At 42.0% G+C, this 23,804-nt stretch overlaps 1 protein-coding gene across 2 annotated transcripts in view; it reads left to right on the forward strand.

Annotated features, from left to right (window-relative positions):
• Nucleotides 1-23,804, forward strand: part of PDZD2 (PDZ domain containing 2) — a 430,456-nt gene that overhangs the window by 285,858 nt on the left and 120,794 nt on the right. For both annotated transcript variants that reach the window (XM_077462905.1, XM_077462906.1), the window contains 3 exons: nt 15,398-15,509; nt 17,320-17,465; nt 23,623-23,742. In XM_077462905.1, the coding sequence (XP_077319031.1) occupies nt 15,398-15,509; nt 17,320-17,465; nt 23,623-23,742 (378 nt within the window). The remainder of the gene's footprint in view (nt 1-15,397; nt 15,510-17,319; nt 17,466-23,622; nt 23,743-23,804) is intronic.

Here is a 23,804-nt window from a genome sequence, read left to right on the forward strand (position 1 = left end):
CATCCATCTGCAGCCTTGTCCAGTGTAATTGCAGCCTTGTCATTTGTAGCCTTGTCATTGCAGTCTTGAAGTTTAAAAATGGCGCGGCCGAGATAGTCCTCTGTATCTCCGCGGCTCTCAGATCCTCTCGCAGTCCCGAGAGTAGCCGAGTGTACTCAGCTAGGCTCAGTCACGCCCAGTCCCTGTGTTATGCCCATCATAGGACGGGACTGGGCTTGACTGTGAGCGGAGCCGAGCCGAGTACACTCGGCTATGTATCTTGGCAGGGCCCATGGGCTTGAGCCCAGTCAAGCCCAATAGTAAGTCTGGCCCTGCTTACAGGTATTCGTATATGGCAGGGGTCTCCAAACTTTCAAAACAAAGGGGCAGTTTACTGTCTTTCAGACTTGAGGAGGGCCGGACTGGGGCCAGTGGGAGTAGAAAATGTCCTGGCGTCCAGTGGGAGTAAACAATGCCATATTTTGGTGTCAGTGAGAGGACTATTGCCCCATCGCTGGTGCCAGTGGAAGCAATGTGCCCGATTGTTGCTTTCAGTGGGAAAAATTCTGCCCCATTGTTGGTGACTGTAGGAGGAATTGTGCCCTTTCGTTGGTGCCTTTGGCAGGAGTAGTGCCCCATTGATTAGTGTTAATGGGAGGAATAGTCCATCGTTGGTATCAACATATGGAATTTTGCTCAACGTTGGTGTCGGTGGAAGGAATTGTGCCCACCGTTGGTGACAGTGGAAGGAATTGTGCCCACCGTTGGTGTCAGTGGAAGGAATTGTGCCCACCGTTGGTGTCAGTGGAAGGAATTGTGCCCACCGTTGGTGTCAGTGGAAGGAATTGTGCCCACCGTTGGTGTCAGTGGAAGGAATTGTGCCCACTGTTGGTGTCAGTGGAAGGAATTGTGCCCACCGTTGGTGTCAGTGGAAGGAATTGTGCCCACCGTTGGTGTCAGTGGAAGGAATTGTGCCCACTGTTGGTGTCAGTGGGAGGAATAATGCTCCATTATTTGTGTCAGCGACAAGAATCATGCCCCATTGTTGGTGTCAGTGGATAGAATAGTACTCCAAAGGCCGGATAAAAGCAAGCAAAGGACCGCATCTGGCCCCCGGGCCGCAGTTTAGAGAGCGCTGATATACCCCGGGCTGCAGTTTGGAGACCGCTGATATATGGCATAATTTAAAAATAAACTTCAAGGGTCAGTCTACCCAAAAGGGATATTTTGAGACTAGTTGTCCCTGGATTGGATCCTTGCATATATTCAATAGTCTGTGAGATCTCCTGACACAATTCCTGTTCACCTGTGAGTTCTGTTTCCAGCACCTCCAGTTGTACTCTCCATGATCTAACGTCAATCAATAATAAAATCAGAGCTGGAACTACTTATAATGGGTACAGCAGGGACAGAAGAGGTCTTGAGAATGTTCACACAATACATATTATGAATATTCAATTTTAGTTATTCAATTGTGTGTTGATGGATTGGGGGAGTTTCTTTTCACATGATTGGATAATTGAAGTGAATCTTACATTTTACCATGTAACATTCTAAAAAATTAATAAACCAATCACATTGTCAGATGTTTTAGGATTGGTTCACTTGACTTTTGCTAAAAACATCCCTAATCACCATAGCATCCTCAGTACATTGACATGTAGTACTCAATTTTATAGGGTTAGTCAATCTTTACTGGCTTTTGCTTGGGGAGATTTTTGCCAAAGGTCAAAGGTGAACTATTCCTTTGACTCTCCAGAATGTATCAATTGGCTGCTCAGAAAAAAAAATCAGGAGATATCCATTACTATATATAGGTAGAATCCACCTGGAAGCAGAGTAGTTGTGATGATATGTACAGTTTTACTAACACGTCAAAATTGCAAAATTGGGCTTAGGCATTTAGATTTGTTTTACCCTTAGGCACAAAGGGGTTAAGGTTAAAAAAAACCTCAGTATTGGTTCAGAAACTGCAGCGCGAGCCATTGGCTCCTAAGGCTGTCATTCAGAGTCCATTAGGAAGGAGCGGCAGTGGGGAGCAACGTACAGAGCCGGCTCAAGAGAGAGCATGTACGAGTGCTCCCATAGTAAGTGGCTTGCTATGGGGGTAATTGGCAGGGAGGGGGAGAAGAGCGAGGAGCCAGGAGTGGCAGGGGACTTGAGAAGGAGAATTGGAGGTGCTCTGTGCGTAGTCACAGAGCAGGTAGGTATAAAATGTTATTTTTATATATAAAAAAATCACTTTAAGGTTAAAAATGGCCCATTACTTGTTTCTTCCCATTCCCCAAACACTTACCTGATTCTCCTCTTGATCCAGCGCTATGCCTGGCTGTAAAGTCACTTTCCTTCTCTTCCTCATTGGCTCCTGCTGCTGTTCTGTCAAATCATGTGAGAAGAAAGCAGGGGACATTGCTGAACAGCACTGTGTGTGTCTTTAGATGCACACAGCCTGGCTCGGGAGCATGCTTGCACTTGGTGCTGCCAAAGCAGCCGGCTAGCTGAGGGGGCACTGAGGGGGCACTTGGAAAAGAGATGGAGCAAACACTGACGACGGGGGGACTGTGGCAGAAGAGGAAAGGGACGGCTCTGTGCAATTGTAAGTATAACATCTTTTTTATTTTAACACATTTTTCTTTTTGCATGTAAAAAAATGTGCATTTATAATTTTTACTTGGAGTCTGGAAAGCATAGCAGCCGCTATCGGCACCTCATGGGTGCCATGCAGGACTCCTGCAGACTTTAGTGTATCTGTCTGCTCGTACCTCATACAGGCAGACAAATACGCACTGACTGGAAGAGTCAATGAACTACAATGAGTCAATGAACTCAAGAGCACTCTGATAGTTCATCAGAACTACAACCCAACAGCCGCAGAGGCTCCCGGGACTTGTAGCCTCCCATTCACAGAATACTGTGAATGAAAGATGTGGACGGGCGGAGCCCCGCATTTCCTTCTTAATTTCAAACCGTGACACCGGTCGCCCGGAGAAGATGCCTGCCAACTGTCAAGGGGGACAGGGGGGAGAGGCTGCAGTTGCTGGAACATGTTACATGATTACAGGTGGAACGTGTAACATGCTCCAGAAGGTGAACTTCTTTTTAATGCAGAGAATGTATTAAAGTAGAACTATAGGCAAATTAATAGAACAGTCCAGCGCTGGAACAAACCCATATAAATAAAGTTCATATCAAAAATTGCAAGCACAGTGCTGTTAAAACGATCATGGAGCTGAGTTCGTGAAGAGCCTCTACCACTGGTTATAATAGCCGCTCACCTTCCAGAGTGGAACCCTACAGAGATGGGGTCACAAGCGCTTTCCCTGAATGGGGTTAATATCGCTGGGATGAAGTCACCTGCATGATCGTTTTAACAACACTGTTTTTGGACACTTACCATTGATGCTTGCAATTCGTCATTTGAACTTTATATATGTTTGTTCCAGCGCTGCACTCTTCTACTAAAGCGGAGGTTCACACAAAAATGGAACCTCTGCTTTTCAGATACCCCCCCGTCCCACATTTTGGCACCTTTCAGGGGGGTGGGGGGTGCAGATACCTGTATAATACAGGTATTTGCACCCACTTCCCGGGAATAGACTCCCGCCTGAGTCACGCCCCTCCCCCCCTCCGCTGTCTCCTGGGAAATGCACAGGTCCCAGGATACAGCGGGACCAGTTAGGATGCGCAGCGCGACTCGCACATGTGCAGTAGGAAACCGGGAAGTCAAGCCACAATGCTTCACTTCCTGATTCCCTCACCGACAATGGTGGCGGCCGCTGCCGAGAGCCAAGCTTTTGATTGGCTTTGGCTGCCGACATTGCTGGACCCTGGGACAGGTAAGTGTCCATTTATTAAAAGTCAGCAGCTGCAGTATTTGTAGCTGCTGGCTTTTAATAATTTTTTTTTTTTTAGGTAGACCTCCTCTTTAATAAGATTTTTCCCATGGGATTTGGTAATTTGACCCCGAGTGTTCAACAGCCTTTTTTTTTGTTTTGTTTTATAGGTTTTATTTGCGCTGATTGACATTTTTTACAGAAATATAGGCACAACTTTTTTTTTTTTTTTTTCCATTTTGGCTAGAGCAAGGCTGTCAGATCTTTTTTCTTTTTTTGCCATCTGTGTCCTATTGTGGAGGTTTCCCTTCACTTCCTGTCCCATATCGAAACAGGAAGTGAGAGGAAATCCCTGCAAATTAAGGGAATTCCTTGGGGAACCCCAGATCACTAGAACTAGTGTCCCCATTGGAAGATTTCCCCTCTATTACGTTTCTGGGGACAACCCAAAATCTGTCGCTTTTACTTTCAATGATAAAAGTAAACAGGACAAATGGAGAGGGTGAATCTTCTTAACGGGGGGGGGGGGGGCACAGACATGAATAAAAATTGGCAAGCGTTCTAATCCCTCTTTACTTTGTTCAAAAAAAAAAGAAGAAGAAGAAAATTGCCATTAGTTATTCTTTGGCTTAAAAGATGTTAAGACTTTAGAACCATTTTAAACTTACAACAGAAAGAAGCACTGAAATTGCTGCTCATCTCCCCCTGCTCCCTCTGGCTGGGAGGGTCTTGGCATCCTTCAAAAGAAAATGGGCGATGTAAGCTGCTTGGACATGGCAGCAACTGGACTTCATAGTCTGTGTTGTAATTGCCGATGATGAATCGCTCCACAGTGCCTGTGTTTACAGAGGTTAGAGATGGCTTCAATTAAAATCTCATTTGCTGGTTGTTAGGAATAGCCTTTATTGTCCACAGCCTGGCCGCAGGTTTAATTTTTTTAAAATATTTTAATGAAAAGTACTGGCAGGTGAAATACATGAGTGTTTTATTTATTTATTTTTCCTTTTGATATGTGAATTTAGAGCTTATTAAAGCAGTTGTTAGGAATTTGAATCTTGGATTTTATTTATTTATTTTACTTTCAAGTGGCTTCTCTAGAGCCTTTAATGTTCTAAGCTTACTGCTAAAACAATCTGATTGTGTATGAGCCTCATCCACATGCTTTAGGCGTGTCCATATCTCATTTCCCGTAGCCTGAGAGCTTTTACTGCATCCTGCAAAATGCCTACAGCACATTAACTGATGAAAATCCAACATCTGTGGAATAGATTTCAACAAACTCTGTCACGTTTTCTCATGGAATGTCTGAGCCGATCATAACTTATTTTAACTGAAAATTATTGGCAAATGTTTTACACTTTCGATAGCTGATATAAATTAAACAGAAATACCATACTTTAATTAAACCTACGCTCATGGGAGCTATCTAATCCCTTTGGGATTGGCAATTTGCACGTGTTGTCGTGGCCAATTAGCTGGGAACTGCTGTTCCAGTGCTGATTTCTGAAATCGATCATAGCCATAAATGTTCTAATCTCTGTTGAAGTGGAACTCCTAATGTTCGGAGTTATTGAACTGAGCTCATCTGTTCAGGATGGAGAGGAGGAGAATGGGAACAGTGTCTGGGTTGCTCATAAACGTATTTCAGATCTGCCAGGCTTAGTCATCTTGCCGTACGCTCCGATATGGGAAAGTGGTCAGCTGCAAAAGACGTTTCCTTTTCTTTCCCATGAAAGGAGCTGTTTCATTTAGCTTTTACAGTCTCTTCCAAGCAGTGAACAGGTTGTAGCAAGCTGATCAATAGTTAATATATATATATAAGAGGAGACAGACCATCTTAAAAAGGTACTTCATCGGGCTTCTCCACAACTTAAAATGGAACGTATAATAGTTTTTGTAGGTATTTCCTTTGTGGTCGGGACTTTTTGTTTTTTATTACTTTTTCTGAGCTATACATATCTGTCTTTCTTGGAAAAAAGTTAGCAGAATTCAGCAGCTAGAGGTCATATTTACAGACCACTAAATGGGTCAGAGGAGCGACTCTTCCCCCTGCCTGCTCCTCCCTGCAGTGGGTAGAGTTCCTTAAGACAGCTTGGTCTGAAGTTCTAGGTTGGCCTATGGCCAAATTTCATCCAATTCTTGCTAAATTGTCTGAAATACAGGTCCTGGGTGGTCCTGTCGGCAGCACCTGGCTTGATAAAAGTTGATTTCCAATTATAAGGGTGTGAGCAAGATCCACAGAGTATAGAAATGTTGTCAGCACACCAAGGATTCCTCAAAAGGGTCCAAAGCTTTATTCACATGGTCACAGAATACACATACGGCAACCTTTTTTTTTGCCACGCAGGGCCCCTTCTTCAAGCAAGTGGACACTTGCCCAAGCAAGGGACCCTGCATGGCTCCGAAACATTGCCATATATGTGTACCGCGTGACCATGTGAATAAAGCTTTGCACCCTTTTGAGTAATCCTTGGTGTGCTGATGACGTTTCTACACTCTGATTGTCTATGGTTTGCAGCCTGTGGCCATTACAGCACCCAGCATTACTACAGCTGTTTTCAGGAACGTGTGCATGGGGGATATTTCGTTTAGCAAGATCACCAGCTCACACTAGACTGTCTCCAGGCACTGCAGCCAAGACTTCAAGTCTTATCAAACTTGAACTGGGTATTATTGAAGATACACAAGGTAATCATTATCCAGTTTAATTTTTGAGTAACGTATTCAAGTGAGACCACCAACTGGTTCCAACACCTAGCAATGCTAATTCTAGCTGCCAGGATAATTTAGGATATTTGCAATGTTTAGGAGCCTCAATGTCTAGTTTCTGAAAAAGGGTCATTTTCAGACTTTCTGGGGAGTATTTACACTTTTTTTTTTAAATGCATTTTTATTTTAAAGAATATTTTTTGAGAACAGGTTGCTTTAAGGATTACAGAAACCACTAGGACGGCACAAATGGTGTTTACAACCGCTGCTCTGTCCCTTGGTAGATTAATTTAGGCAGCCACTGTCAGGTCAGTATGTAGACAGTCACGTCATCCTGCTCACTGATCAGCATGGGGAGGCCCAGAACTCCAGGAAACATCCAGAAACACAGCAGGAACACTGAGCTACTTGGCATAGTTGCAGTCCAATTCAGTACAGGAAAGAATCTTCAGAATCCTGCAAGTTGTTTCTGAGGAACACGGGCCAGAGAGGCCTAGAGGACAACACTGCAAAACACGGATGGCTAGACCGGCCTTTTCTTGTTATTTGAAGGAAAGCCACTCGGTTTATCTGAAGAGCAGCCATTTGTCATGCTAATCCATGTGTTGTGTTTCACAATAGTCAAACGGAGAGAATTATTTCCTGTTGGTCCTGTACTGCCAAGTATATCACTGACAAAACACAGACAACGAACTACAACCCCTGGAATTCAGTTGTATAGATACTCTTCAGAGATCTGTCTCTTGGTATTGTGGCAGATGGTGGAACTTGGGACAGATTCATGTATGTATTGGTAAAGAACTGTCCCATGCATCTCTCCTGTGAAGTGGTGGAGTTTTACAGACAGGGAAGCTATGTGAAGAAGTTGGGAGAGCAATGAAAACATATATCAAATATCAGTTTCAGAGGAACATAAAGTGGAACTTTCGCCAGAAAATTAAGTCTGCTAGATGACTTCAGGTTGGACCCTTTGGCAGGTATAGCTATATAAAACTTTAAAAATAAGTGCCTATATGGTTTTAAATCCAGTAACTGTTTCACCCTGCTCTTCTCTTTTTTTTTTTTTTTTTTTTTTTTTTAGGCATGGTCATGCCTCCCAACTTTTTGAGATGGGAAAGAGGGACACCAATAGCAAAAGTATGTAGGCATAGGGCACACCCCCTGCCACGCCCCCTTACATGAGAATTCTACCAAAAAAAAAAAATGAACCACTTGTGGACTGCTCCATGCACATATGCGTGCTAGATCACCTACATTGTATGTGATCTGACACGTCCGGGTCTGGGGCAGCGGGAGCCAATCAACGGGTCTGGTGAATGCAATATCTACTGGGACCTGCTGATCGCTAGGGAGACAGACAGAATGGTGGTCTGCCTATGTCAGTGGTTCCCAACGCCTGTCCTCAGGGACCCACTAACGGGCCAGATTTTAAGTATTACCTTGGGGAGATGCAGACTAGAATACTGTAATCACTGAGCAGGAAATATCACTTTGCAAACCTGGCCTGTTTGTGGGTCCTGAGGACAGGAGTTGAGAACTATGTAAACAAGGCAGACCACTGTTCTGTGAGAGGGGAATATACTGATATTGTGTTTCTGTTAAGTAAGAACACGACTTTTTACCTTCCCCCTGTCAAAGCACCCCCCCCCCCCCCCCAGCTAGCAAGCACTCACTAGGAACACATTTAACCCTTTGATCGCCTCTGATTTTAACCCCTTCCCTGCCAGTGTCATTAGTACAATGACAGTGCATATTTTTTTAGCACTGATCACTGTATTAGTGTCATTGGTCCCCAAAAAAATGTTGGTTAGGTGTCCGATTTGTCCACTGCAATATTGCACTCCCGCTATAAAAAAAAAAAGAAAGAAAAATATTCCATAGTTTATAGAAGTTATAACTTTTGCGCAAACCAATATATGCTTAATGGGATTTTTTTACCAAAAATATGTAGCAGAATACATATTGGCCTAAATTGAAGAAGAAATTAGATATTTTTATTTTTTTATTTTATAGCAGAAAGTAAAAAATATTTTTATTTTCAAAATGGTCTTTTTTGTTTAAAGCGCAAAAAAATAAAAACGGCAGAGGCGATCAAATACCACCAAAAGAAAGCTCTATTTGTGGTAAAAAAAAAATTATTTGGGTACAGCATTGCACGGCCACGCAATTGTCAGTTAAAGTAACGCAGTGCTGTATCGCAAAAAATGGCCTGGTCATGAAGGGAGGTAAACCTTCTGGAGCTGACGTGGTTAAACCCACCAGTAGGCTTTTTTTTTTTTTTAACCGTTACCATTCCTTTTATATTGGCTTTTAAATTTACAATTGCAGCAATTTAGAAATTGTATGAAAGGTTTATCGCTGTGAAACACTTTTTGAAAGAGAAATAGGGAATTTTGTATACAACAATATAGATCAGACCAAAATGAAGAGGAAAGAGGGACAGAGGGGGACTTTGTTCCAATCAGGGACAGTTGGGAGCTACGCACTTTGCCTATCTGATGCCTACAACCTAAAGGTTTACTGCTGCTCAGGGGCTTCAGAAAAATGGCAGAAGAAACAGGAGCAACGCTGGAGTCAATTTGCAGCACACAGTCATTTTGGTAGCCTAATTATTAATATAGAATGTATGTTCCTTGCTGAAGAACCTTATTTTGATCAAGTTATGGGTAAAGTTCCACATTAAAGAGTAACTTCCCTTGTAATAATGACTCGATAATCGATGTGAACGTGCGTAGATGTTCTTATAGGATCTACTGAACCTGAAAGGTAGTGTGCCGGTATTTCCTGTGCATACACAGACACACTGAGATATGGGAGTTCTATACCTGCTTTGTTTTTGTGCATGAGCCGGAATTCCTCCGTACAGATGTGCTGAAGAGCTCTGCCAGGACCCGGAGCCCTGCGGCACATCTGCGCACGCTAGGAATCCGACAGCACGCAAGTATCGGTCAGTGAAGCTGCCCCTAGGGATGTGTAATGTTCTCATTCTTGCCTTGCTATGGGAGCAAGCAGTCAGGGGGGGGGTTGGAGCCAAGAGAGCCAGCAGGGGACCCCAGAAGAAAAGGATTGGGGCTGCTCTGTGCAAAACTATTATACCAGGTTTATTTATTTTTTTCTATATTTTTTACAAAGTAAAAGGTTAACCATTACAATCACTTTAAAGGAGTTGTAAAGTCTCGTGATTTTTTACCTTAATGTATTCTATGCATTAGGGTGAAAAACCTGCTGTGCTGCAGCTGCCCCCCAGAGCTCCCCTTTTTCTTACCTGAACCTGATCATTCGAGCGATGCGCAAGGGCCGAGGGACTCCAGCCACCGTCTCTGTCCTCACTGGATAGATTGATAGCAGCGGGAGCCATTGGCCAGGGAGCCAGGGGCGGGGCCAAGTCCTGCTGTCTGTGTCAATGGATGCAGGAGCAGGACTCAGGAGCCTCCATAGAATGTGGCTCTCCGTGGGGTCACTCAAGAAGAGGAGGTGCCAGGCGGCGACCCCAGAAAAGGAGGATTGGGCCGCTCTGTGCTAAACCCTTGCACAGAGCAGGTAAGTTTAACATGTTTTGTTATTTAAAAAAAAAAAAATCTTTACAATCACTTTAACTAAGTTTGCTATTCGCACACACAATCTGTGCAGACACAGCCGGTACATCCAGTTATACGGGAGTCAGAGTGTTTTATTACTCGCATACGTTTTTTAGTGTCATAAACAGACAAGCGCTTGACAATCTGGACTTTCCTAGATGGAAACTCTTGTCTCACCAAATAATAACCATTTTCTAAATGTATAGCCACATGTTTCGGCCCCAGAAACAGAGATGGCTGTGAAATTCAGCCACAGACCTATAAAATTCGATTTCCTACGCACGCTGTAAACGTGGAAAAATGTGTAGATCTCATACGGCCATATTTCACACACACACACATTGAAGTTTTTATGTGCTTCAACGTGCAAAACTGGAAAGTGCATTAAAAAAAAATCTTCTTGTGACCCGCTCTGTGACTTTGGGATAAAGACTAAACCATGAGATTTATTAACAATTTTCTTATGAAAAGACTAAGCTGAGATTTGCTGTAGTGACACATGGCTCCCAACTGTCCCTCCATCGCCCACAAATCCCTCTGTGCCTCTTTCTTTTACAGTATGCCCCCTTCTGATATGTAGATCTCTGTAACCACGTTCTAGTTAAAGGATAACTTCACCTTTTGCACCATGTTGCAGGTTACACCCATATAGGTGCATTTTTGTTTATTTTTCTAAAAGGTGGATTTAGCTTATTGAAGCAAAAAATTCAGTCTTTTAGCCCTTGTACGGACATTCCGACAACAAAATCCGTCGGATTTTTTCTGATGGATTTTGTCCGAAACTGTTGTTGCATACACACGGTAGGACAAAGTTGTCAGAAAATCCCATCGTTCAGAACGTGATGACGTTTGTTCGTTAAGACGGGACTACGTTCGGACTAGTAGCCAATAGCTTTGGTCTCGTAATTTGATCTGAGCATGCGTGGCACTTTGTCCGATCTGAATTCTCTACAAATGATCGGACCATGTTGTCGGAAAATTTTATATCCAGCTCTCAAACTTTGTTGGTCGGACGGAAAAAGTCTGATGGAGCCCACACACGGTCGGATTATCCGACAACACGGTCCGATCGGACATTTTCCGCCGGAATGGCCGACCGTGTGTACAAGGGCTTAGATTTGGGTTGGAACTGGAAACAAATTATCTAATTTTTTTTAAATTTATTATATATATATATTTTTCAAATGCTGTCTCCGGTTATCTTTTGGATAGTTGTTCTGCTGTGATGAAATGCAATAGTTTAATTTCCAAAAATAGTCACTTTTTTGCTTCCCTTCCTGTTAAAACTGAACTCCAGGTAGACAGTACACAAATTAAATTCATATAAAGGAGCTGTTACCTGGCAAATGAGTTTTATTCGTCCAGTCCTGGAATTTACACAGCTCTGCCACACAGCACAGCCCTACCCGGCAGGGCGGGACACCTGATTTTCCATTGTTGCTGCTCCGTAACATTCACAGGTCTTGTCCTTTCCCCATAGACTAATCACATAAACTATCTAGGGAAATAACAAAATGCTGTATACCAGCTCACCTCTTCAGCCTGGCCCCGGTGGTCTGAAGCCCTAAGAAAACAACAATAAATCAAGGCACAGACACCTTGGATTAAGGACACCACCTTACTAGTGCCCCTGTGGCCTGTACACATTATATACTGTAGTAACTATTATCAAAATTTGTTACATTGCAAAGATAGTAAGTGATCCAAATCTAGTAGTGTCAAAAATAAATAGTGTTGCTCTATCTTCAAAATTCCTACCTATACAGCTGAAAAAGTGCTAAGTGCCAATAATCGCAAATAAAATAAATGTTATAAGATTCTAATATATTACTAGAAAAGTGAAAAGGGAAAAAACGAACCTCCCAGAAATATTCCAATATTCCTTCAGATTATACACGTGTAATTGCAAACGCATACGTATCACTAATTATCAGGTGAAAAAGTGCAATGTGCCAAAAAAAATAAATAATTATAGTTCACAAAGTGTATATCAAGTGAATTTATTAATTATCAACCTCCTAAAATGAATATATATGAATTAGGGATAAATGTCCAAAATTGGACAATTCATAAATGAAAATATCCCAAATGTGTAATAAATAGAATTAAATTAATTTAATTAATTAAATTAAGTGTAGACAAACCCAGCCACTGGGCTGAATGAGATATATATACAGATGGATTTTAAATAAAAAGTACTTATTCAATGAAGTCCACAATAAAAAAGGTAACCAATCCTGGGCGCATTGACTACTCCAACTTAATAGGGATATCCTGAAAACACTTTTCACTAATCTTAGCCTTAAATTCAGGTAGATAGTAAATCAAGCGGATAATCCTGCTTCCTCCGCTCCAGGAAAAATATTTAATCATGAAAAACAAAAGAGAAATATCATTGCGCAATGTTTCCAATAGTAGGAAGAAGGATCAGCAAAAAAAAAACCACTCACATGTGTTAAGATATATAGAGCGCTTCTCACAGATCGAATGGTCAGATCACACCGCTTGAATCTGCAGCCAATGCACTGCCAAGCTCTATCGTGTAGTATCACAGGCTCCTCTCCCTCACGCGTATCGTCACCGTCACATGACTTTCTCAAAGGGTTTGGCAACCCTTTGAGAAAGTCACGTGACACATAAGATTAGTGACAAGCGTTTTCAGAATATCACTAATAAGTTGGAGTATTCAATGCGCCCAGGATTGGTTACCTTTTTTATTGCGGACTTCATTGAATAAGTACTTTTTATTTAAAATCCATCTGTATATATATCTCATTCAGCCCAGGGGCTGTGTTTGCACTTTATTAATTTTATTCAATTAATTTATTTTAATTCTATGTATTACACATGTGTGATGTTTTAATTTATGAATTGTCCTATTTTGGACATTTATCCCTAATTCATATATATTTCAGGGTGTTATTAATTAATTCACTTAATATACATGTAGCGGCGGGCTCCTGAAGAGCACACGCTATGTGTTTTGGGCTGTGAGATGTTCAGCCTGGCCACAGGGGGTGGCGGCGCTGTCTCTGGTGGCAGGTGTGGAACTATGGACTGGTTGGGCGTTAAATTTACTCTCTCTCTGAGTCAGGTCAGTGGGAGTGGCTCTCTTGCTGTGCCCTCTGGGAGAGGGTATTTAAGATGCAGACGTCACGTGGTTCGGGGTTCCGGTCTAGTATGCTGTGCTGATTACATGGTCCTCCTGACCAGCCCCCAGGAAGGCTATGGCCTGGGGTGCGGATCCACCTGACTTTAATGCCTCTGGGCTGACTAGCCCAAGGCAAGGGAACTAAGGAAGGATTCCAAGGTGGATGGGTGCCGTCTCCGGTTCGGGAGAGGCCCATTGAACTTCGAGCATTCGAGGGGAGGATTCTTTAGAAGAACACCACGTACGGGTTGGTTTTCTTAATAAGAGCCTGGAAGGGCTGAAGTTACCAAGAGAATCCGTTCTTGTGGATATTGACAAACAGGCTGAAAGATCCAGGTATCCTACGAGAGTTTTACATCTTAGTTTTCCTACGTGTTCTGCAACAACGTCGGTGATAAAGACTTTGTTCCTGAGTAAACACCTTGTTGGCTGCTAGGCCTTGTGAGAGAAGGACTGTCCAACCTGAGTGTTCATCCAGCTGCGAATGGCTATTCTCTGGATGCAGTCAAAGTAAGCAAGTTGCTTAATGTTTTTGGACTTTGACATTGAGTACCTTAATCTTCCTTTCCAACCCTCTGATCCCAATTTGAAAGACTGTTCAATAGTTTGAGTTTTGCTAAAAAAACAATCAAGTGGATCTGTTGTCAGTCTCAAGTTACTGGGTCATCTACCACGTGACATCCCCTAGATGTGAAACAAGGCGAACGAAAGGTAACGGTAAGCCCAAAAATAAGTAGCAGCTCCTTCGGGGGTTAGTGCTACGTACACTTAGTGAACTATATATTTATTTATTTTTGTTTTTTGGCACATTGCACTTTTTCACCTGATAATTAGTGATACTTATGTGTTTGCGAAACGGAGCTATCTGAAATAAATCTGCTATAAAAGGTGTACCACATCCCCAGAAGGATAGAAAAATGGAAAAAACCCCTAGAAGTGGGACTTTATAGGTACTACCATATTCACATACGTAGGAAATTAAATTTTCCTACGTATGTGAATATGGTAGTACCTATAAAGTCACACTTCTAGGGGGTTTCTCCATTTTTTTCTTATGTGTTTGCAATCACACTGAGCGCGCCGCTGTTAACGGCGATATGCCACGAGTGGCGGCTCCCGTGCGCATGCGCAGGAGTGTCATCATCGTGGCTCCGTCGAATGACGGTGCCGGAGCAGCGAGACCCACTAAGAAGATGGAGGCTCCGTACACAAGGGGACATCGGTGACTTCGCTGGCTCCTGTGTCAGGTAAGTGACACATAATGGACTACTATGCGATGCATAATATTCCATTATGCTTTACCTTTGCAGGGAATCAGAGAGGAAGTAAACCCATCAGGGTTTACTTCCTCTTTAAATACATTAAGGGGTGAATAAGGTTCAGGAAGGCAGTCTTTTTCATAATGAATACAAAATCAAGAACACAAGGACATGACCTCAAACTAACTAGAGGAAAGTTCAAAACTAATTTTGAAAAGTATTATTTTCCTGAAAGGGTAGTCGATGCTTGGAAAAAACTACCAGCAGAAGTAGTGAGAAAGTCGAGTCCCTATGGTTGGGACATGCTTGGGACAAACATTGGGACAAACATAGACAAACCTAGATCTATAGTCAGACGACAGTCAACGAAAAGCAAAACCATAAGGCCTGGTTCACACTTATGCAGGTCGCAGTTTGCATATTCCAGGTGCATTTTTGCGTTTTTTTCAATACTTGTTTTTGATCCATTGAAGTCGATGGAACCAAAAAGCAGAAACCAATTCCTGGCCCTTTCCATAAAATGCACAGATGTGAACTACATCCATAGGAAACCATGTTACATGGACTGTGGTGTGTTTCTGCAAAACTGAAAATGCACTAAAAAAATGCATAGGTGTGAACCAGGCCTAAAAAAAAAAACAACCCCCCCCCCCCAAAAAAAAAAAAAATGGGCAGACTATGGACTAATCAGTCTTTTTCTGCCACCTCTTTTCTGTGTGTGTGTGTTATTATTATATATATATATAATACACACACATTATATATAAATACCTCTCTTGTAAACTCAAAAAGTTAATAAAAATTGACTCCCGGCAGTTATTGTTTTTCAGTGGTTTGCTTTGTAGAATCTTTTTCTAAATAACCAATAAATTATTTCATTCTTTTAAGGTGACAGAAACTGACAACTTTCAAGAGAAAATTTCAACAGACGAGTCCAAAAACGCTTGTCGGAGTCCAACATTGGGCAACAGTCTTCTAAAGTACAGGAGCCGATCACAAGGTACCTAGCGTAGTCTGGTCACGAGTAGAGGTAGTTTATACAGCTGGTTGCTTATATTCGATAGTTGCTCATACCTTATAGCTAGGTACAGGGAGTAAATACTTTTGGGCAGCACAGTGGTCAGTAGCCTCCTCCTGCCAGCACTGTGGGGTCATCAGTTTGAATCCCAACCATGACACTACCTGCCCGGACTTTGAATGTTCTCCCTGTGCCTGCGTGAGTTTCCTCTGGGTGTTCCGGTTTCCTCCCACACTCCAAAGACATACTGGTAGGTTAATTGGCTCCTATCTAAATTGGCCCTAGTATGTATATGTATGAATGTGAGTTAGGGACCTCAGATTGTAAACTCCTTGAGGGCAGGAACTGATGTTAATATGTGTGTGTGTGTGTGTGTGTATGTATATGTGTATGTATATATATATATATATATATATATATATATATATTTGTGTGTGCATGTATGTGTATATATATAATGTAAAGTGCTGCTTAAATTGGCAGCTGTATAGAACTACCCATAATAAATAACTATGGGCAGCCATAGCGCCTTCAGACTCAGGATGTATATGTTTTCCCTGTTTTATCTGGCATCACAGCAAAATTAAAATTCGTTTTTTTTATTTATTTTTCTAAATATGCAGTACAATACAATGCAATAAATTAATAGTACCCCACGTTTTACCCTGTAAAGCCCCTAAAAGTACTGAAAATGCCTGCTGTTGATCCACCAGAAATGAATTAAGCTCCTAATTTCCTGTTGTGGGCTGATAACACAGTGCCTGAAATTGCAAGAAATGTTTTCAGTCCTGCCATGTTCAAAATCATACTTGGGGGTCACATCCTAAAATGCTTTACATTCAAGATAGTGCTGCTATAAGACCAAAAACAGTACAAAACAGATTACAGCGCACATATACAAAAATTACATTTATCCTGCAAGGCTAGTTGAACACCTGAACATATTCCAAAATATGGGTATCTGGTCACACTATATGGTCATATAGTGCTAAGCCCACTTACTGCGACAAAGTACCCCAAATTAATGGTCCTACCCTAGTAATAGAATGAAAGAACCTGTGTCTCAACCATGGGAGATAAACTCCTGTATGTGGGAGAACTGAAGGGATTCCTCCTATGCACTGGTCCTGCCATGTTGTCTCTTGGTAAAATAGTGAACCCTCCCACTTTCCTCATCTCTACACTATGATGATGATATCTGTTGCAGTCAAAGATAAGAACTGGGAGGGCCGATTACACTTCTTGAGTTAAAACAGAGTGACCAGGACAAATGACAGCTCTGAATTTGATGGGGGCCAACAGATAATTTTTGCAGTGATTGAACAGATTAAACAAAAAATTAAAAAATAAACTCCTTCAGTGGTTTGTTTAGCAGAACAAAAGGTAGCTAAAAATACAAGTTCACAGTTAGGATCTACATACATTTCAAAGCACTTGTAGGGGACAGATGTCAGATGTGACCATGCATACCACAGGTGTAGTCCACTACGATACACAGAGGTGTATGAAGCATTATGAGGGTTGCTCTGTGTATTTTGGTGTTGCATATACAGGGTTTACAGTCCCTCCTTTATGTGACCTTGTTATGACTGGCCGTTCAGCCCTGAGCGCTGCTTTCTAGAAAGACGCCATGTGCAACTTCCTAACCAGCAGTGTTGGGTGTTTTGTAAGGGCTGAGGGAACAATACAGTGGAGGAGGAATGCAATGATGGGGGGAGGGTGGGTTTTCAAGAGATTCTGCCAATTTTCCCAGTTGCATCACTTAATAATGACAAATATCTGTGTTTTGCAGGAAGTGGCAGCCGGCTGGAATCAGTGGGTGAGGACGATGAGCTGGCCGTGGCCAATGGAGACTCGTATATCGAGAGAGGTGACAAAATGCCGCATGGTGGACGGAAACACTCTCTGCCGCAACAGCTGGATTCCTCAGCTCGGCAGGTTAGAATCCAACACTCGGTATTAAAAGGAATGGTGTTAGGTAGTCATATAGTCCCTGTCATAGTTTCTTTGTATGAGTTCTGTGTTATGCTAGGTAGAGTTTTTGTAGGCTCAGTTTTCCTTTATCTGTAGACCTGTCACAATGCTGCAGCAAGTTGGCTACCATATAGCATGCTAATAGCTTTACAGATGTCCTAGGGCTGAACAGGCTGGTAGAAATGAGCAAATTAATAAACAAAGGAAGGAAGGGATGTACATTATTATGCAGATCAATCATGGCACTGGGAAGTATTTCTCTTTTTTTTTTTTTTTTTTTAACTCAAAGTTGGACAGATGGAAAATGTGTTCCTGGCTGTGCACTGCAGAAAGGTTATTTCTGCAAACAGTAGATTCTATGCAGCCTATGATATTGAAGAATGCCAAGAATGTTCATGGTAACCAGAGATCCCATGATCTACAGCAGCCATTCTCATCCAGGATTGCATGGAACTCTAGGGTTCCTCCAGAGGTTTTAAGGGGTTCCTAGAGCTGTGGCTGATTGAACTACCATCAGATTCTGGGGCCAACTGGGAGAACAGCAGCTTGACACCAGAGAGCTATTTAGCTGCCTGTAAGGCTTCATCCATATATACAGTATACTGGATGACTCCTCTAAAAAGCATTCCTCAATGGACTTTTTAGAGTTTGGCATGCGATACTAGCGTATTTTTTATTTTTTTTCTTTGATCCCAATAGGGATTTTAGATTGGGCCACAAGCACGTTTCAAGCATTTGGCATGCAACTGCGGGTCTTTCCCATTGAGTTCAATAGGTGCCTTTTGCAACTGAAGTTTAAAATTATGGCAATGTGAAATGACTTGGGTGTCCACCATGTCCACTTGTAATTCGGTGGTTGGGGGGCGTAAAATTGCTTATCCACTGCCCATTTTTATCACCCGCTTGTCAGCAGATGAACTAGCCCCATGGGTGGCAGTGGGACTGGGACCTATAAGGGGGCATTCTTCTATTCTTCTAACTGAAAACCAATGCAAGTACCATTTACTCGATATAAATATGCATATCTATATAGGCTGAATCCTAAAAATCACAGTTGTGGTACATGTGATGGTCTGATTGTTGCTCCAGTAGCTTCCTCTCTCAACACTGAACACAGGAGGGTCAGTCACGCGACACCTCCACCATTCTTAGAACACTTTGTACGATCCTCACCTCCTCCTTTTGTCCAGTTGTCAGATGCAGATAATACCATCTAGTAAAGCTGGACCAATGTAAGTGCAAAAAAAACGTATTCCTGGAGTCGCACTTTAATGTTTGTTTTAGTACTACTTGGCCTGGGAAGAAGGAGGTATACCCCTGCAAGCTTGTCCTAAAACTTTAACTTTTAGTGCAAATAAAAGTATAAGGAAAAACTCAACTGTGTTGTATTTGTAGGAAGAAAGTAATATCTATGTGATTTGGTAATGCTGACATGTCTTATTAATTTGTGTTAAGTGTTACACTTAATGAAAGATACTCATTAAAGTAGATCTAAACCTATAAAACTTTTATATGAACTTTAACGTGTCATTCATTTCAATAGCCATTTTCAATCTCTTTTTTATATGGCGATTCTGTCACAAAGGTCCCTTGTTTAGGCACTTCCTGTTATGGGGTGACAACTGTGTCCCAATTGTGCTGCTGTGTTGTACCCTTTCACATTCGCCCCTGGTGAAGATCAACAGTACTGGTGAACATAGAGGAGAGTTCAGGGACACCTGAAAAAAACGCCCAACTGATCTTAAACGTCCGTTTACCAGCAGCAGTGTACATGAGGTCTATGTCATCCAGTTGGGGTTTAGATCTACTTTATAGTTAGGATGCCCATTAATGTAAATGTTAATTTTATGCATGTGTGTATGTGTTTGTCCCTTTTTACTTTCATAATTTGAAGTCCTCAAACATGTTTTGTTGGGTTAACATTTTTTAATTGTAAAACCCTTTTCCTGCTGACCACATTTCTCATCACTTAACATGATCTCATTTTTTCTTTTTTTGCATCCAACCTCATCGTGTCTGTGTAAGTCATGTACTTCATCCAAACATTTGCATACATTTATAAAACCTAATACTGGGTATGAGGATTGTTCCAAATCTTTTGAGCAAATAAGTCAATAAAGTGAAAGTGTACCCATCATTGTTTTGTTTTTTGTGTATATCGTCCTTGGCTTTTACAACTTGCTTCTTTTTTTTTTTCTTTTTCATCATTCATGTTTTAAGTGCATGACTTGACATCACCAAAAATGTCTTCAGTCCTAAAGCGTGTTCTGCTTCTCTGTTGAGGCGGATGTAAGCTTTAGGTGACATCATTACCTTGCCTGTTCAAGATAAAGTAACAGTGTCTTTGTCAAGACCAGCCCCCTCTCCTGCACCGCCTATGCTCGCCTTACCAGCGATAGCGCTCCTTTGCGTTCCCTCCTCTGTCGGAGTATTGCTTCTGGCTATAGGGAAGTGCTTCGGTCTAAGACATGACCAGTGGAGTGACGTCACCTCGTCCCTTAGCATCCTACATCTTGGATTTCATTTCCGACTGCAGCAAAGGCAGGGGCTGCGAGGGCGCAGTGATGAGTTGAGCATAACTGGAGCAGCGGGGGAGAGGGTGGTCAAAATTACACTGTCATTTGCCCTGCATGAGCAAGGGGACAGTGTCTATTTGAGACCTTCTTCACATGGCCTTTAGCTTGTATAAGAGCAGTGTGCAAGATTTGAGCTTTCATTTTGCAAAGGTTAACCTAGATCTCAACTAAATAAATTTGTAGGGAACATCTATTAGATAAGCACCTGAACGACCACAATGTAATACTGACATATAATCACACACATAGGTTGGACTTGGACTGTTGTCTTTTTTTCAACCTCACCTAGTATGTAACTATCTAGAAATATTAATTGTACCTAAGCAGTACCCTGAAAATCTAGCTTTTGTTTTCAATTCCTCCTGAAAAACAAGAGTGGACTGTCTGATGTGTAAGAGGGTCTAGGCCAGTGATGGCGAACCTTGGCACCCCAGATGTTTTGGAACTGCATTTCCCATGATGCTCATGTGCTCTGCAGTGTAGTGGAGCATCATGGGAAATGTAGTTCCAAAACATCTGGGGCGCCAAGGTTCGCCATCACTGGTCTAGGCACTGAGCCCACAGACCCATAACTGTATATCTGCAGTGAGAGATCATATAAGGCACTGCTGCATCTGACTGCTAGTCTCAGGAGATTTGATGATCTCAATACTGTGCTGCTCACTGTTCTCCTTGCTGAAGGCTCTGACATGAGAAAACAAAGCCCTGCCTCTAAAAATATGTCCACCTCCACAAAGAGGCACCATGTAGAGTAAGGCATGGTAATTCGGTATCAGGGTCAAGGTCATCAGCAAGGAGGTCACAGCCACCTCAGTGATGGCTAGACCCAGTGGTGGCTGGTGTTTTTTTTTCGGGGGGGTGACAAACACCCCCCCCCCCCCCCGGGCCGCCAGGGGGGTGGGTTGTTTGGTAGGCGGCACTTGTGCTAGTGCCGCTCCACCGGGGGGGGGGGGGGTGTTTGCCGTGACCTTCTTGCTGCTGACCTTGACTCTGTTACCGAATTACCATGTCTTACTCTGCATGGTGCCTCTTTGTGGAGGTGGACATGTTTTTAGAGGCAGGGGGCTTTGCTGTCAGAGCCTGATGGTTGACTGATACTTTGAACAAGCAGCTAGCAGGCTTCCAACATGCTTCAAGTAGTGCTAAAGCTTACTGAAGCCAGCCAGCAGATTTTTTAGCCCACACTGTCGTTAAGAACTGGAGTTGAATGTTACTTCAGCAAAGCTTCCCCATAAGCTTTGCAAATGTTTTGTAAAAGTTTGCTGCACACAAGCTGAAGCTGTTATGGAAAAGGCTTATGTGCGTACAAATTGCAAATGCAGAAAGGCTAATTTTTACATAAGGAGTCCAGATATTAAGATAGCACATGTAGTAACCAGTAGACGTGCACTGCTGAAAAAATTGTTAGTTTTCATTTCAATTGGGTTTTTTTTTCCCCGAGTCATTCATTATGATCGCAATTCGTAAATTAAAAAAAAAACTGGAAACTCTAAATCGGAAATTCGAAAAAAATGTGGAAAAAAATCGGAAATTCAAACCCCCCCCCCCCCCCCCCCCCGAAAATTCAGAAATTAGAAAAATATTGGAAATTAGCAAAAAACGTGAATTTGAAAATTCAAATAAAATCGTAGATTCGAAAATCTAAAATAATAATTAACGAATTATACCTATAATTAAATAGTAATAGTTAAGTTATTGGAATCTCCTTTCAAATTTGTTAGTGAACATAACAAATACAAATTTATCTGCAGGTACGAATTATCCAAAATAATGAATGCCGCATGTAAACAAATGGAACAGAACAAATTAATAATAAAAGGTTTTTATTATCATTATTAATCCATTATGTTCCATTCGTTTAGATGTGGCATTTGTTATTTCAGATAATTTGTAACTTCAGATAAATTCGTATTTGTTGTGTTTACTAACAGCCAATTTTCTAAGGAAATTCCAATACCTATAATTTAATAGCTAGCAATAGTTAAGTTATTTAGTTATTTGAGATTTTTGGGGTTTCGAATTTCCGAATTTTTTTTTTTTTTTTATTTTTTTTTTCCCGAATTTAGGATTTTTTCGACTTTTTTTTCGAATTTGCTACTTTTTTTGAATTTACGAATTTTCAACGATTCAAATTTTACAAATGTTCAGAAAAGTTTGTTAAACAGGTTTTAGCTAATTTGGCTAGTTATGGGATATATAAAGGTTATCTTTATGTGTGAGGGACCAGAAAGATGTGAAAAAGGAAGTAAATCTTGAAAAGGGGATAAAAAGAAAATATATCTCAGGTGATGCAGCATTCACAGCAAATATATTGCAGGTATATAAAACAAATATGTGAACTTGCGCTTTATCCCAAAATAACATGTTGCTAACACTTCAAAAGGCTTAAACCCATCCTCTGTTTTCATCATTTATGTGTCGTCTTCATACCTTCATATCTGTCCTTTCTTGACAAACCTTTTATTTTAAAGCATGCCTGATATGAGACATGTGAGGACTGCCATTACTCATCCACTTTTTAAAATAATTGCCTGGCTTCAGGACTTCTGAGTCACAAACATGAATTAAAAAAATGCAGCAAATGAAAATCAAAATAAAGCTTAAATTCCCAATGTGTATGCATAGACTGGCGTCAAAGACTCAAAGTTTTGCCATATCTGCACGACAGCCAGGTAACTAGCATTTTCTTGAGCAGCAATGGCAGACTCCAAAGTTCTCTCATAATGGGTTATTACTGTAGGTGTACCTGTCATGCCTACGTTACAAAATTAGTTGTCAGACAATATTCAGTCACTGATTGGGCATTCGCCTCCTAGGATGTATTTTGGAACAGCCAGTAGACTAGTCGAATCATATGATCTGATTTTAGACAATGCGATTATACCTGGCTTCAGTCATAATAAAATGCTTTCACTGAAACCCTGCAATTTTACTAAAGAAAAGCCTTACCTTTCTCTGGGAGGAAATGAGGCTGAAAACGGATGACCTTCCAGGTGACGAGAAACTGCGGGCCCTCCAGGTGACGAGAGGCTGCGGTCCCTCCAGGTGGCGAGAGGCTGCGGTCCCTCCAGGTGGCGAGAGGCTGCGGTCCCTCCAGGTGGCGAGAGGCTGCGGTCCCTCCAGGTGGCGAGAGGCTGCGGTCCCTCCAGGTGGCGAGAGGCTGCGGTCCCTGCAGGTGGCGAGAGGCTGCGGTCCCTGCAGGTGGCGAGAGGCTGCGGTCCCTGCAGGTGGCGAGAGGCTGCGGTCCCTGCAGGTGGCGAGAGGCTGCGGGCTCTCCAGGTGACATAAGACTGCAGGTCTACCTAGTGACACCTAAACTCCCAGAGATTTATGAAGTACTTTCTTTAGCCCAGTTGCAGGTTTCCACAGTGTTTTCTTTCCATAATTCAAGTTTTTTTAATGCGCCATATGCTTATCTACTGTAGTGTGCCTTTATTCTGCGGGTTGGCTTCTTTGATGAATAGTTGCTCTTTATGGTCTGGTTCCATTGCAGTTTTATTTTTCATCACCTACATGTAATAATAACAGTAATAATTTTTTCCCAGGAATACGCCATTGTGAAGAAAACAGCCAGATCTTTAAGCACCGTGCAGGTGGAATCGCCTTGGAGGCTCGCACAGCCCTCAATCATCTCAAATATTGTCTTGATGAAAGGCCAAGGAAAGGTACATATGTTGTGCGGGAATCGGAAATTCTCTAGAGGAAAAAGCCTTTTTCTAATGGAACT

The sequence above is a fragment of the Lithobates pipiens genome, unplaced genomic scaffold (genome assembly GCF_037356315.1).
Source record: "Lithobates pipiens isolate NorthernLeopardFrog02 unplaced genomic scaffold, aLitPip1_a1.2 Scaffold_3, whole genome shotgun sequence".
In the NCBI taxonomy this organism is placed as follows: domain Eukaryota; kingdom Metazoa; phylum Chordata; class Amphibia; order Anura; family Ranidae; genus Lithobates; species Lithobates pipiens.